A 13,440-nucleotide genomic window follows, 5' to 3' on the forward strand; every position below is an offset into this window, starting at 1 on the left:
CCTTTTGTATCTGGCTTCTTTCATTTATCCTGTGAACAAGAGTCACCTGTGTGTAGCGTGTACCCGTACCGCTTTACATTTTATTGCCAAATAACATTCCACATTCTATCAATTCATTCATCAGTTGGTGAACACTTGGGTTGTTTGCACTTTTTGGCTATTATGAACAACAGTGCTTTTAACATATGTGAACAGGTTTTTGTGTGCTTTTTTTCTTTCGGTATATACCAAGGAATAGAATTGCTGGATCATATGGTAATTCTATATTAAATTGCCAGACTTTAATATTTTTAGATTGCCAGACTTTCATTAAATTCTATGTTTAATTGCCAGACTTTTTCTGAAACAGTCCCATTGTTTTATTATATAATCCCACAAGTGGTGGGTGAGAGTTTGAATTTCTCCACATCCTCATCAACACTTGTTTTTTCATCTTTTTAAAAATTAATTAATGAATTTTGTTTTATTTTTGACCACACTGGGTCATCGTAGCAGTACGCGGTCTCCTCACTGAGGCGTCTCCTCTTGTGGCGGGCTTCAGTAGTTGCGGGAGGTGGGTCAATGATTGTGGCTCTTGGGTTCTAGATTGCTGGGTCAGTAGTTATAGGACATGGGCTGTTATTGTGGCTCTTGGGTTCTAGATTGCTGGGTCAGTAGCTGTGGCTTAGTTGCTCCTCGGCATGTGGGATCTTCCCAGACCAGGGACTGAACCTGTGTCCTCTGCATTGGCAGGTGGATTCTTAACCACTAGACCACCAGTGACACCCTGTTTTTCATCTTTTTGACTGTAGCCTTCCTAGCGACTATGAGGTGGCATCTCATTGTAGTTTTGATTTGCATTTCCTGATGGTTAACAATGTGGAGCATCTTTTCAGGGGCGTATTAGCAATTTGTCTTTTTTCTTTAGAGAAATGTCTATTCAGATCTTTCACCCATTTGAAAATTGCATTGTCGTTTTATTATTGAGTTGTAAAACTTCTTTGTATGTTCTAGATACAAGTTCCCTATCAGATATATGATTTGCAAATATTTTCTCCCATTCTGTGGATTGTCGTTTCACATTCTTGGTGGTGTCCTTTACGACACAGAGGCCTTTAATTTTGATGGATTTTTTTCCTTTTGTTACTTGTGCTCTTGATATTGTGCCTAACAAATCATTGCCTCATTTAAGGCTAAGAAGACTTACACTTATGTTTCCTTCTGAGAGCTTTATAGTTTTACCTTTAGGTCTTTGATCCAATGGGAGTTAATTTTTATGTATGGTATGAAGTAGGAGTCAAACTTCATTGTTTTGCTTGTAGATATCCTTTTGACTTAGCATCATTTGTTGAAAAGACAACTCCCATTGAATCATCGTGGTAACCTTACTGAAAGGGGATAATAGTGAAGGTAATTTCTGGACTCAGTTCTGTTTCATTGGTCTGTATACTTACGTTAGTATCACAGTGTCTTGATATTGTAGCTTTGTAGCAAGCTTTGAAATCCATAAGTACGATTTGAAATCCAATCCTATTCTTCAAGATTGTTTTGGCTATGTGGAGTTCCTTAAATTTTCATGTGAATTTTAGGAACATAACTTCTGCAAAGAAGGCACCTGAAATTTTGATGGAGATTACAGTTAAATCTGAAGATCAATTTGGGGAGTATTACCATCTTCACAATATTAAGTCTTATAATCTGTGAACTTGGATATCTTTCCATTTAAATCTTTAATTTATTTCAGCAATGTTTTGTAGTTTTGGGGTTTTTTGTTTTGTTTTTTGCCTTTGAAATAGTGGATGTTAAAGAATAGTTAGCTATTGTTTTTATAATATTACATTTTAAATTTATTTTTTAAATGGAAACATCATTGGTTTAGGGAATTCCCTGGTCTCATAGAATGAGTTGGGAAGTGTTTTCTCTTCTTATGTTTTTTGTGTTTTGGTTTTTTTTTTTTAATATTTATTTATTTTAAAACATTATTTATTTTTGGTTGCACTGTCTTTGTTGCTGTGCGTGGACTTTCTCTGGTTGTAAAGAGCAGGCGCTCCCCTCTAGTTTGGTGCCCGGACTTCTCTTGTTGCAGAGCATCAACTCTCGAGCTCAGTCGCAGGAGTCGTGGCACACGGGCTTAGTTGCCCTGCAGCGTGTGGAATCTTCCCGGACCAGGAATTGAACCCATGTCCTTGCACGGGCAGGTGGGTTCTTAACCACTGGGCCGCCAGGGAAGGCATTATTTATCTGTCTGTCTATGCCAGGCATGCAGGATCTTCTAGTTGCAGCGTGCAGGATGTTTAGTTGTGGCAAGCAGACTCTTACTGCGGCATGTGGGGTCTGTTTCCTTGACCAGCGATCAAGCCTGTGCCTCCTGGTTGGAAGTACAAGTCACTGGGCCACCAGGGAAGCCCCTCCTCTTCTATTTTTTCTGACGAGTTTGAGACCAGTTGGAATTTTTATGTTTTAAATGTTTGGTAAAATTCATCAGTAGACCCATTTGACCCAAGCTTCCCTGTGTGGGAAGTTGTTTTTAAGTACTAATTTAACCTCTTTAATTGTTACTGGTCTAATTCAGATTTTTTCTTCTTTAGTCAGTTTTTGTATTTTGTGTCTTTCTAGAAATTTGTCCATTTCATCTGAGTTATCTGATTTATTGGCACATAGGTGACCATGGTATTCTTTTACAGCCCCTTTTACATCTGGAAGGTTGGTAGCAATGTTCCTTCTTTCATTTTCAATTGTACCAACTTGAGTCTTCTCTTTTTTCCTTGATCAGTCTAACTAAAGTTTTGTCACTTTTATTGATCTTTTCAAAAATTAACTTTTAGTTTATTTTCTCTATTATTTTTCTGTTCTCTATTTCATTCATTTCTTTTCTAATCTGTATTATTTCTTTCCCTCTGCTTGCTTTGGGTTTAGTTTGCTCTTCCTTTTCTAGTTTCAAAGTGGACGTTCAGGTGATGGATTTGATATCTTTCTTCTTCTTTATACTTTACAGGTAAAAGTTTTCTTCTAAGCACTGCTTTAGCTGCATCCATAAGTTTTGATAAATTATGTCTTCATTGTGTTTTCATTCATCTCAGTATTTTCTAATTTTTTTGTTATTTCCTTGAGCCATTGGTTACTTAGGAGTGTTAATTTCTACATATTTATGAATTCCCCAGATTTCTTTGTTATTAATTTCTAATATTACACTGTGGTTAGAGAACATACTTTGTCCCTGTTTTTTAAAAAATGTATTTTATTGAAATATAATTTATTTACAATGTATTAATTTCTGCTATACAGTAAAGTGATTCAGTTATACATATATATACATTCTTTTTCATATTCTTTTCCATTATGGTTTATCACGGGATATTGAATATAGTTCTCTGGGCTATACAGTAGGACCTTATTTATCCATTCTACATATAATAGTTTGCATCTGCTTGGGCTTCCCTTGTGGCTCAGACAGTAAAGAATCCACCTGAAATGTGGGAAACCTGGGTTTGATCCCTGAGTTGGGAAGATCCCCTGGAGAAGGGAATGGCTACCCACTCCAGTATTCTGGCTGGAGAATTCCATTGGCAGAGGAGCCAGGCAGGCTATATAGTCCATGGGGTCACAAAGACTCGGATATGACTGATCAACTTTCACTTTCGCATCTGCTAACCCCAAACTTCCAGTCTTTCTCTTCTTCACCTCCTTTCCCCCTTGGCAATCACAAGTCCGTTCTCTATGTCTGTGAGTCAATTTCTGTTTCATAGATAAGTTCATTTGCATCATACTTTAGATTGATGTAAGTGACATAATAAGGTATTTGTCTTTCTCTGACTTACCTCACTTAGTACGATAATCTCTAGAGGCCCATCCATGTTGCTGCGGATGCCGTTAGTTCATTCTTTTTCGCAGCTGAGCAGGAGCCCAGTGTACACGCACCACACGTTCTTTATCCAGTGGTCTGTCAGTGGCCATTGAGGTTGTTTGCATGTTTTGGTTTTTGTAAATAGTGTTGCTGTGAACATAGGGGGTGCATGTATCTTTTTTAATTATAGGAGAACATACTTTACATGATTTAAATTTTTAGCTCTTTGGATTTATCATAGTGACTTCAAAACGTTTCTCTCTGAAATCTAACATCTGTATCCTCTCACAGGCATTTTCTGTTGCCTGCTTTTTTCCTGTGTATGGGTCACACTTTGTTTCTTTGCATATCTCATAATTTTTTTATTGAAAAGTGAACAAAAATATATTAAAATATACCTAAAATACATTTTAGGTAACATATTGGGGCAAGTCTGGATATTGATTCTTGGCCTCCACCATGAGACTTGTTGTGGTCATTTGCTTGTTTCCTCCGTGACTTGGCTGGGCTGTTTTAATGAGGCCTACTCCTCCTGCCGTGTGAAGCCACTGATGTCACCCCTCTGAGGGCACAGCCGCGGGCATGCCCACCGCCACCGTGGGTGCTGGCGAGTCAGCACGGCCCCCTGTGGCCGTCTCAATCTGTCTGCCTCTGCTGGTAGCATACCCAGCTGTTCATACTCATTAAGTGCTAGCCAATTGCTCTGTAATTTTTGACATGTGGGGCATAAGTTGCCCCATAATCTGATCCAGTTAAATTTGGGCTTCTGTACCAGGGTTGTTTTTGATGATACCAGCTTCTTCTTTAGTGCTTACCACCAATTTTTTTCATTTTTTGGAAAGTGCCCTTAGGCTTAAACTTCCTCATACTGTTTTACAAGAAGTCAGTTCATTTGGAAGGAGCTTTGGAGCTTTCTGTTCTAATGGATTGCCTCTCCCCCCCGGCAGAATCTCTAAGCCCCTGCTCTGGAGCTGATGTCAGAGACACTGACCCAGTTCTGTCAGTGACACTCCTGTTTTATGAGCAGAGACCTGGGTAGGGGTGATAGCCTCTGGTCCTCTCGGTTCTCATCTCTGTTGTGAAACCTCTGCCCTTTAGGTGATCTGTGGTGAGGGTGATCAAGGCCCAGTAATCCTGTCCTTCTGCACCTGAGGTGCAGCCACTGTCCTGTGAGTGGGGCTGAGTGGAGGAAGGGAGTCCTCAGTCTCTTGACCATATTCAGCAGGAATTTATTCTCTGCAACTTGTAACTAGAGAGGATTGAGGAATATTGGTGGCCTGCCCCTCTGGTGACATACCATATCCCTTGACTGGATGCTGAGGGGATAGAAGCCCCATTTTTTTGGACCTTACTCATCTGGAGTGGAGCATCTGTCTGAGATGTGAAGTCAGGGTTGGGGGAAAAGAAGGAGGGTCATGGCCCAAGTATTGCAAACTTCCACTATTCAAGATTTAGTGGATTTTCTTAAATAGATGTTTCTTAATTTGTTGTATGTCCTTAGCAAAATTTCCAGGGATTTTAAATGCCCCCCAAAAAAAAAGTGTTTGCCAGTTATGGACTTTCAGTAGGGGTGGACCTGCAGAGCTCCTTGTCCTGCCACTCAGAAGTGGGACCTCTCGTCTACTTGTAATGGTCACTTTAGAAATCACAGAGTGTGTGTGCGTGCTCAGTCATGTCCCACTCTTTGCCACCGCACGGAGTCCTGCCAGGCTCCTCTGTCCATGAAATTTCCAGGCAAGAACACTGGAGTGGGTTGCCATTTCCTTCCCCAGGGGATCTTCCTGACCCAGGGATCGAACCCACATCTCTTGCATTGGCAGGCGGATCCTTTACTGCTGAGCCACCAGGGAAGCCCCAGAAATTACAATGGTGAATCCTAACTTAGCAAAGGCTAACATTAATTGATGTCTTTACTCTCTTTCTGATTAATATAAAGACCTTAGAACTGTTTGAAGCTGTTTTTAAATCATACACACATGCATGCACACACACAGAATATACGTATTTCAGATACACTTTAAAACATATATCAAATGTGTGTAAGTATGTACATACTGTATTTACATAAAGCAAGAACATGAAACAGGAATCAGCTGGTTACCTACAGTTAAGTTGCCCAAGTTCAATTCATATTTTTACAACTTACCAGCTGGTCAGCCTGAACAAGTCCCTCAACTATATCAAACCCCAGTATCTTGAGCCACAGAGTTGAGATAACTATGACCTCCCTCACTGGGTTGTCATGATAATTAAATGAGCTAATGCGTGTAAAGGGCTTCCCTGCTGGCTCAGTGGTAAAGAATCCGCCTGCCAGTGCAGGAGACGGGGGTTCCATCCCTGGGTCAGAAAGATCCCCTGCAGAAGGAAATGGCCACCCACTCTAGTATTCTTGCCTGGGAAATCCCATGGACAGAGGAGCCTGGCGGGCTACAGTCCACAGGGTTGCAAAAAAGTCAGATCCAACGTAGCAACGAAACAATCATGGTGCATCTGTAGCACCATATACACAACACACAGATCCCGTACTCGACAGACCGTGAGTCCTTGGAGCAGACAGCTGTGCTAAGGACTGACGGTGATGGTTGGTGGTGATCACTATCTGTCCTCCCGTCCTGGCAGTTCCTCTGTGACGAGGGCGCTGGTATCTCTGGGGACTACATTGACCGAGTGGACGAGCCCTTGTCCTGTTCTTACGTGCTGACCATCCGAACTCCTCGGCTCTGCCCTCACCCACTCCTCCGGCCCCCACCCAGCGCTGCTCCCCAGGCCATTCTCTGCCACCCCGCCCTGCAGCCTGAGGAGTACATGGCCTACATCCAGAGGCAAGCTGGTGAGTGATTAAGAGGAAGGGAGGAAGGAGACACGAAGGGAGGGACAGGCGGAAGATCGGGTATCAAAGAGCTGAGACTCCGTCCCTGTCCTGCTGACGCGCTGTCTCCCGGTAGACTCAAAGCAGCGCGGAGACAGGGCCGTAGAGGGCCGGCCAGACCCGGCCCCTGCAGCGTGGAGTGAGGCCAAGCCCGGGCTGGTGCCACCAAGGACAGCAGGTAGGTCCTGAGTCCTGTCCCGTGACACACGCCTCCACTTCTTCCTCAGTGTTACTGCCTGGGCACCCGGGGATGTGTGGTCCTCAGCAGCCCCACAGCCCTGACTTCTGGGGTGGGGGAAGGAGCACTACAGGCCCTAACACCTTACAATAGAAGAGGGAAACATACCCTACCTCTCCTTTCAGGTTCCTCCTTGTTTTCTGTATTCTAGGTGCAAGCCCAGCCAAGGAGAACAGTAAGGAATCAGATTTCTGGAAGATGCTTCACGAGCCAGAGGAACAGCCCTCAGAGAGGGAGACCCAGGCCGAGGTGAGAGCCAGCTTCCTGGCCACTTCTCTGAGGAGGCTGAACCTGGGCTTCGGGTCAGAGGGCCACTCAAGCTGAGGTTCATTATGAGATGACCTCTTTTTACCTAGGGATGCAAGGACATACCCAGAGGCAGTGCCTTAAGAGTGTGGTTGGCATGCAGAAGCCTGCGTACTTGACTCTGCCCTTTTCTCCCCATCAGGAGCAGGAACCAAACCTTGAAGCCACAGACCCACCGCCAACCTCTCCCGACGGTGAGTGAACGCTCCATGTCTCCTGTCTGCATGCGTGTGTTTTCAGGTTGGCAAGCATGGCATGGGGATAGACCTAGACACTAGGAGGGAGGCTGGGCAGCCGGGCCAGCAGCAGATTCCTTTTTAGAGACAGCAGTGCTTCTCTAGGAGGATGGCAGAACACAGTGGTTCCACTGCTTGCCTGACTCTATAGTCCTGGATAATTTCACTTAAGCCCGATTTCCTCACCCATAACATGTGGGCGATAACCCCTACGTGAGAGGGCTGTTACAGGATTAAATGAGAATGAATCTAGTTTACAGTACAATCCCTGGAACTGAGCAGACAAAAAGGGGTTTGTATTTGTGGGGAGAACAGGATTCAGGGAGGAGAAGCCCTTGGCCCCAGAATCTCTTCTGTGGACCTAAAAGCCAGGCTGATTGCCAGGGAGGCCTCGGTGGCACGTGGACGAGCAGGGCACTCGGCAGCCTGTTCCCATCCTTCTCTCTTTCACCTATGAGGCCCCCTTAGGCCCCTAAGTGCTCTTGGGAGGGGTGTGTTGGCTGCTGTCTCAGACCAGACAGGTAGTTCCTGGGGCCAAGGGCCATGTCCTTCCTTGGCTTCCTCAACTCCTCTTCTTAGGAAGTCAAAGTAGAATTAATTTATGATCTATTCCTATTCCTCCATCTCAGAGTTTCAGAACAACGTACAGGTCAAAGTCATTCGGAGTCCCGCAGACTTGATTCGATTGATAGAGGAGCTGAAGGGTGGAACAAGAAAGGTGTGAGCCCTGCTCCCGGGAAGGATGGAACCTTTCTCCCTGCTGGGGGTACTCGGAACACCCTGAACTGGGCCCAAAGAGCTGCCTCAACTTCTTCACTCCTCATGAGTCCCCAACTAAACCACATCCCTGCTGTGTGCCCCGCCCTCCACTGTTTGTCCCTATGGAAACCCCAACCATCTGCCATCTCTCTTTCTCCTGATCCTCACCCATCCAGGGGAAGCCAAACGCAGACCAGGAGCAGCCTGGAGAGAGTGCTACAGAAGTCCCTTCCAGGGAACCAGAGGTGAAGGAAAAGGGTGGCCCAGAACAGCAGAAGGAGGTGGAAGAGGAGGAGGATGAAGAGGATGAAGACGAAGATGAGGATGAACGGCAGTTGCTGGGAGAATTTGAGAAGGAACTGGAAGGTATACTGCTCCCATCAGACCGAGAGCGGCTCCGGGCGGAGGTGAAGGCTGGCATGGAGCGGGAGCTGGAGAACATCATCCAGGAGGTGAGCTCTGCTCTTCCGCCTGTGGCTTCCAGCTTCCTCCACTGCCAGCGCTGGTAGGCGGGACCGGCCGAGGGGCGGGGAGAGAACCCGAGCCACGCCTCACCTGCCTGGGGCATTCAGCCAGGAGCCCTGAACTGCTAGTTGCTGGGACGGTGGGGAAGGGGATCTGTGAGAAGGATGAGACTTGGTCATTACTCCCTTGTAGAGCTTGGACGACCCCTCACTCCCCAGATCCCTAACTCTCCACCCCCACCTTGGGCCTCCCAGACAGAGAAAGAGCTAGACCCAGACGGGCTGAAGGAGGAGTCAGAGCGCGAGCGGGCCATGCTGGCCCTGACGTCTACTCTCAGCAAACTCATCAAAAGGCTGGAGGAAAGACAGAGCCCAGAGCTGATAAAGAAGCACCGAAAAAGGAGGGTTGTCCCCAAAAAGCCTCCCCCAACCCCTCAACCAACAGGTGAGGACTGTCAGACAGGAACGGACGGCCAGGTCCGTCACCTGTATCCCTTCTGAGAACGCGCACCCGCTCGCTCTTTCTGGAACACCATTCTGCTTCCCAACACCTCTAGCCCTTTACCGGGTTGCTTCCTAGTGATCCATTTGAGAGGCAGCTTTCAGAGCCTGTGTGGCTCGCTGGTGTGGCTGTTTGCTGGCTTGCTTCTGTACATCCAGTGCCTAGCACTTTGCCGGCACCCTGTGACTGATGAGTAGATATTAAATGAGTGACCGTGAGTGTGCGGGCCAAAGACGCTCCTGTCACCTAGGACTGCACAGGGCGTGCCCTCGGCTGGCAGAGAGGGATGGCCAGCCCAGCTACTCAGAAGCCAGTCGCCTGGACAGAGTCACTCCCTTCCTGTTGTGTCCCAGTGTCTGTCCCACGGGTCCTGTGGGACAGGAGACCAGGTGTTCCAGGTCTAACGTCCTAGTTTAAATCCTTCCATCCTCCTACCTCTATTATAAACACTGAAATGTCTTTCAACTCCCAACATAGGGTCCAAACCAAAGTCTTCCAGCCTCCTTCTCTGCAGGCCCCAACTTCGCTGATTTTTGCTTCAGAAGACAGTAGTTTTCCTGTAGGTGATGGGCAGAATTACTGGGTCCAGAGGGAAGAAAGGAAACTGCAGTCAGTGGAGGGAGCTTTATAGGTTGGAATGGGGTAGGGGGGTTGTGATGGGTCCTAATTTATTCTGAAGCCTGACTGACATACCTGTTTGAGAGGGAATAACTTGCCAAAAGCAACTGACAGCCAGAGAGGGGCGAGCACCCCGGCCCCCAGCCCTGGGGTCACGGCGCTCTTTTGTGTCTCCCTGTGTGTCTCCCCCTCTAAGAGGAGGATCCTGAGCACAGAGTCCGGGTCCGGGTCACCAAGCTCCGTCACGGAGGCCCCAATCAGGATCTGACTGTCCTCGAGATGAAACGGGAAAACCCACAGCTGAAACAAATCGAGGGGCTGGTGAAAGACCTGCTGGAGAGGGAGGGACTCACAGCCGAAGGTGGGCCCTGGGGGGCGGGCTGGATTCAGAGCTGTTGGAAGGGCTTGCTGCCGGAAGTGGAGGGGCTGGGGACCCAGGGGGCAGAGGACCTGCACTGGAGCTGCCCCCTGGCCTCTCCTCTCACTGCCCACCCCACTCCTTTCCAGGGAAAATTGAGATCAAAATTGTCCGACCAGGGACAGAAGGGACTGAGGAGGATGCACGTTGGCTGACTGATGAGGACACGAAAAACCTCAAGGAGATTTTCTTCAATATCTTGGTGAGAGGCACCCCGCCCCTGAGTCCTGGACTTCCCGCCTTCCCTGTCCCCCAGCAGGCTGAGGGGTTGAGGGTGAGGTTTAGAGTCCTCCAGGCAGCCCCCAGCCTCGCCTCTATCCAAGCCTCAGTTTCCTCATCTGTAAGACGAGGCTATCCGTTCTGGGTGTTGAGCCCTCAGCAAGAGCCCTGCAAGTCACCGGTGTGAGTGCTGGCTCCTGCCCTCCCCTCCCCAACACCTGCCCGCCCGCCCCCCACCCCCTGCTCATCCCCTCTTCCCAGCCCGCCCTGCGGCCTTCCCCCAGGTGCAGGGAGCGGAAGAGGCCCAGAAGGAGCGGCAGCGGCAGAAAGACCTGGAGAGCAACTACCGCCGGGTGTGGGGCTCCCCCGGCGGGGAGGGCACCGGGGACCTGGATGAGTTTGACTTCTGAGACCGCCACCGCCAGCTCGCCAAAGAGTCCAGAGTCTTCCTAGACTGGCCCTGCCTCTGTCCCCCACAACCCCCAGGGCCCTGAAGGCGAAACAGCAGAGAGCTGAGCTGTGAGCTGTGGACCCCGAGGCCCTCCTGGGGTGTGGAGGGGTCGTGGGGCAAGTGCTGCTGCTACTGCTGAGACCTGGAGACCTCCCAGGCCTGTGTGATCTGCTGCCCCTGGTTCTGCCCACACCCTCTTCCTTCCCTCCTGGCTTCCCCTGCTGTCATCCCCCAGCTCGTGGGTTCCTTTCCCCTCCCTAAGAGTGTTTTGAGATCTTTTGAGTAGAGCAGGGAGAGTGAGAAGAGTGGGGCCGGTCAGCAGGCCCTAAAAGGTAGGCCCCCCCGCCCCTGCCCCAGTCCTGTTGAGAGTCACCTCCCTGCTTCCCCCAGATCAGCTTGAGATGTCCTGCCCCTTTTCCTTCCCACACTGTGCCCTACAAATCTGTGCTTCTGAGTGGAAGCACCTTCTCTCTATTGCTGAGAAAATGGGAAGAAAGTTGCCCACCACCTCTGACACAATCCCACGGAAAGGGTAGGCTGCAGACCCACCTACCATGTCCTAGAACAATCAGGTTTCTAAATAAAGAACTGGACCATCAAACCATCCATCTTTTTTTCTTTGGGGGTGGGGGGCTCAGCAGGGAGGAGACCTGGTGTTCTCCTAGGGTGGAGGGCATGCGCCCTGATCCCCTCCTGTGCTTCAGAGTCGGGGCAGCGGCAGTGATCTGGGGTGTGCAGAAGAGACCGGGACAGTGGAGCAGAGCCTGCTGGCCTGGCCAGGGCTGAAGCAGTTGCAGTGCTAGGCTCCCTCCTTTTCCTCATCTGTCCATTTCTGTTCCTTCTCCCCCGTCACATCCCACAGCGTCGCCCCGCCACGGGGGTCCTCTTGCTGCAGTGTGCTGCAGACTCCACCCCACGCCTGCCAGCCAAACCACTTCACTGCCCAGAAAGGACCTCTAGCTGCAGTCATGCCCAGAGAGACGGCTGCCACTCACACAGGCCCGCTCCTGAGTCTGCCAGTGGTTGGTGGCCTGGTTAGCTGCCTCCCTCTCTTCCTCACGACCAGGTGCAAATCTAGGTCCCCCGCTTCCCCTGCGTTCTTCCTCTGCACCTCTCAGGTGCAGCATTTCTGCCAACAACTTCACTGACTCGTGATGTAAGAAATAGAGGGCTTGAAACTCCCAGGCCTCCAAAAGGGGACAAAAAGATTCAGTTGTGGAAGGAAGCTGTATGAGGCTGACCCTCTTCCTGCTGAAAGTGGTCTTATACTTGCTGAGCAAGTTATGCTTACATTGTTTTATTTAAAATTACAAATGGGTAGGCTTCTAAAACCCTGCAACCCCAGATCCACTTGTGCATCTTAACAAGAGGGATCTAAGACACTACCACAAGTGCAGCTACAGGCAGAACGGCGGATTCAAATCCTCACCCCCCGCCCCCCACTTACTACTAGCAGGGCCTTGAACAAGCTGTTTGGTTTTTGCAGTGCTGTGTCCTCTGGGGTAAACTGTGGACAACTGCACTGGCCTTGGGTGGTGGTGAGGATTGCATCAGACAGTGCGTGTGCTGTGCTCTTAGCACACTGCCTGGCCCACGGGAAGTACTCAGGAACAGAATAAACCAGCTGGGCTCTGAAGAGACTGGAAGGTACTTGGAGACAAGAGTCATAGAAGGAATACCATCAGAAGCTGACCAGAAGCTGTAGCAGAATTTTGTAGGATGGGAGCGTGGGGACAGGCAGGAGGCTTATCTGTGACTTGATGGAGGCATAAAAGCTTAACATCATCAGGAAAAACAGTGCATATAAGTGCACATGGAATATTCTCTAGGACAGACCATATACTAGGACACAAAACAAGCCTCAAAACATTTAATTGGATAGAAATTATTTCAAGTATCTTTTTTGATTATAAAAGCATGAAACTAGAAATCAACCACAAAAAAGAGAAACAAACAAACAAAAAAAAAAAAACAATTACACAGAGATTAAACAATGTGATACTAAAAAAAATGGGTCAATGATGAGATCAAAGAGAAAATTTAAAAATACCTTGAGACAAATGACAGTGAAAACATAACCATACAAAATCTGTGAGATGCATTAAAAGCAATCTTCAGAAGGGAGTTCATAACCATACAGACCTTCCTCAGAAAACAAGGAAAATCTCAAATAACCTGGAGAAAGAAAAAGAAGAACAAACAACCTACAACAAGCATAAGGAAGAAAACAAAGATCAGAAAGTAAATAAAATAGGGATTTAAAAAAACAACAACAATAGAAAAAGTCAATGAAACCAAGAGCTGAGTCTTTGAAAGGGCAAACAAAATCAGCAAACCTCTGGCCAGGCTCACCAAAAAGAAAAGAGAAAGGACCCAAATCAAATAAGAAATGAAAGGGGAGAAATAACCAATACTGTAGAAATTTTCAAAATGTAAAAAATACTATAAACAACGAAGTGCCAAAAATTGGACAACCTAGATGAAATGGACAAGTTTCTAGAAATATATTCCACCAAAACCGAATCAAAAAGAATTAA

At 47.6% G+C, this 13,440-nt stretch overlaps 1 protein-coding gene across 2 annotated transcripts in view; it reads left to right on the top strand.

Moving 5' to 3' along the window:
* Window positions 1-11,504, top strand: part of OS9 (OS9 endoplasmic reticulum lectin) — a 33,184-nt gene extending 21,680 nt beyond the window's left edge. Inside the window, exons 6-15 of one of the 2 annotated variants that reach the window (XM_043446732.1) lie at window positions 6,443-6,653; window positions 6,769-6,870; window positions 7,082-7,179; window positions 7,379-7,430; window positions 8,102-8,190; window positions 8,408-8,683; window positions 8,951-9,140; window positions 10,012-10,176; window positions 10,323-10,435; window positions 10,737-11,504. In XM_043446732.1, coding sequence (XP_043302667.1) covers window positions 6,443-6,653; window positions 6,769-6,870; window positions 7,082-7,179; window positions 7,379-7,430; window positions 8,102-8,190; window positions 8,408-8,683; window positions 8,951-9,140; window positions 10,012-10,176; window positions 10,323-10,435; window positions 10,737-10,862 — 1,422 coding nt within the window. In that variant the 3' untranslated portion in view covers window positions 10,863-11,504. The remainder of the gene's footprint in view (window positions 1-6,442; window positions 6,654-6,768; window positions 6,871-7,081; window positions 7,180-7,378; window positions 7,431-8,101; window positions 8,191-8,407; window positions 8,684-8,950; window positions 9,141-10,011; window positions 10,177-10,322; window positions 10,436-10,736) is intronic. The other variant, XM_043446733.1, reaches the window with a different exon arrangement.
* The last annotated feature ends 1,936 nt before the right edge of the window (window positions 11,505-13,440 follow it).

This window comes from Cervus canadensis, chromosome 25 (assembly GCF_019320065.1).
Source record: "Cervus canadensis isolate Bull #8, Minnesota chromosome 25, ASM1932006v1, whole genome shotgun sequence".
NCBI lineage: Eukaryota > Metazoa > Chordata > Mammalia > Artiodactyla > Cervidae > Cervus > Cervus canadensis.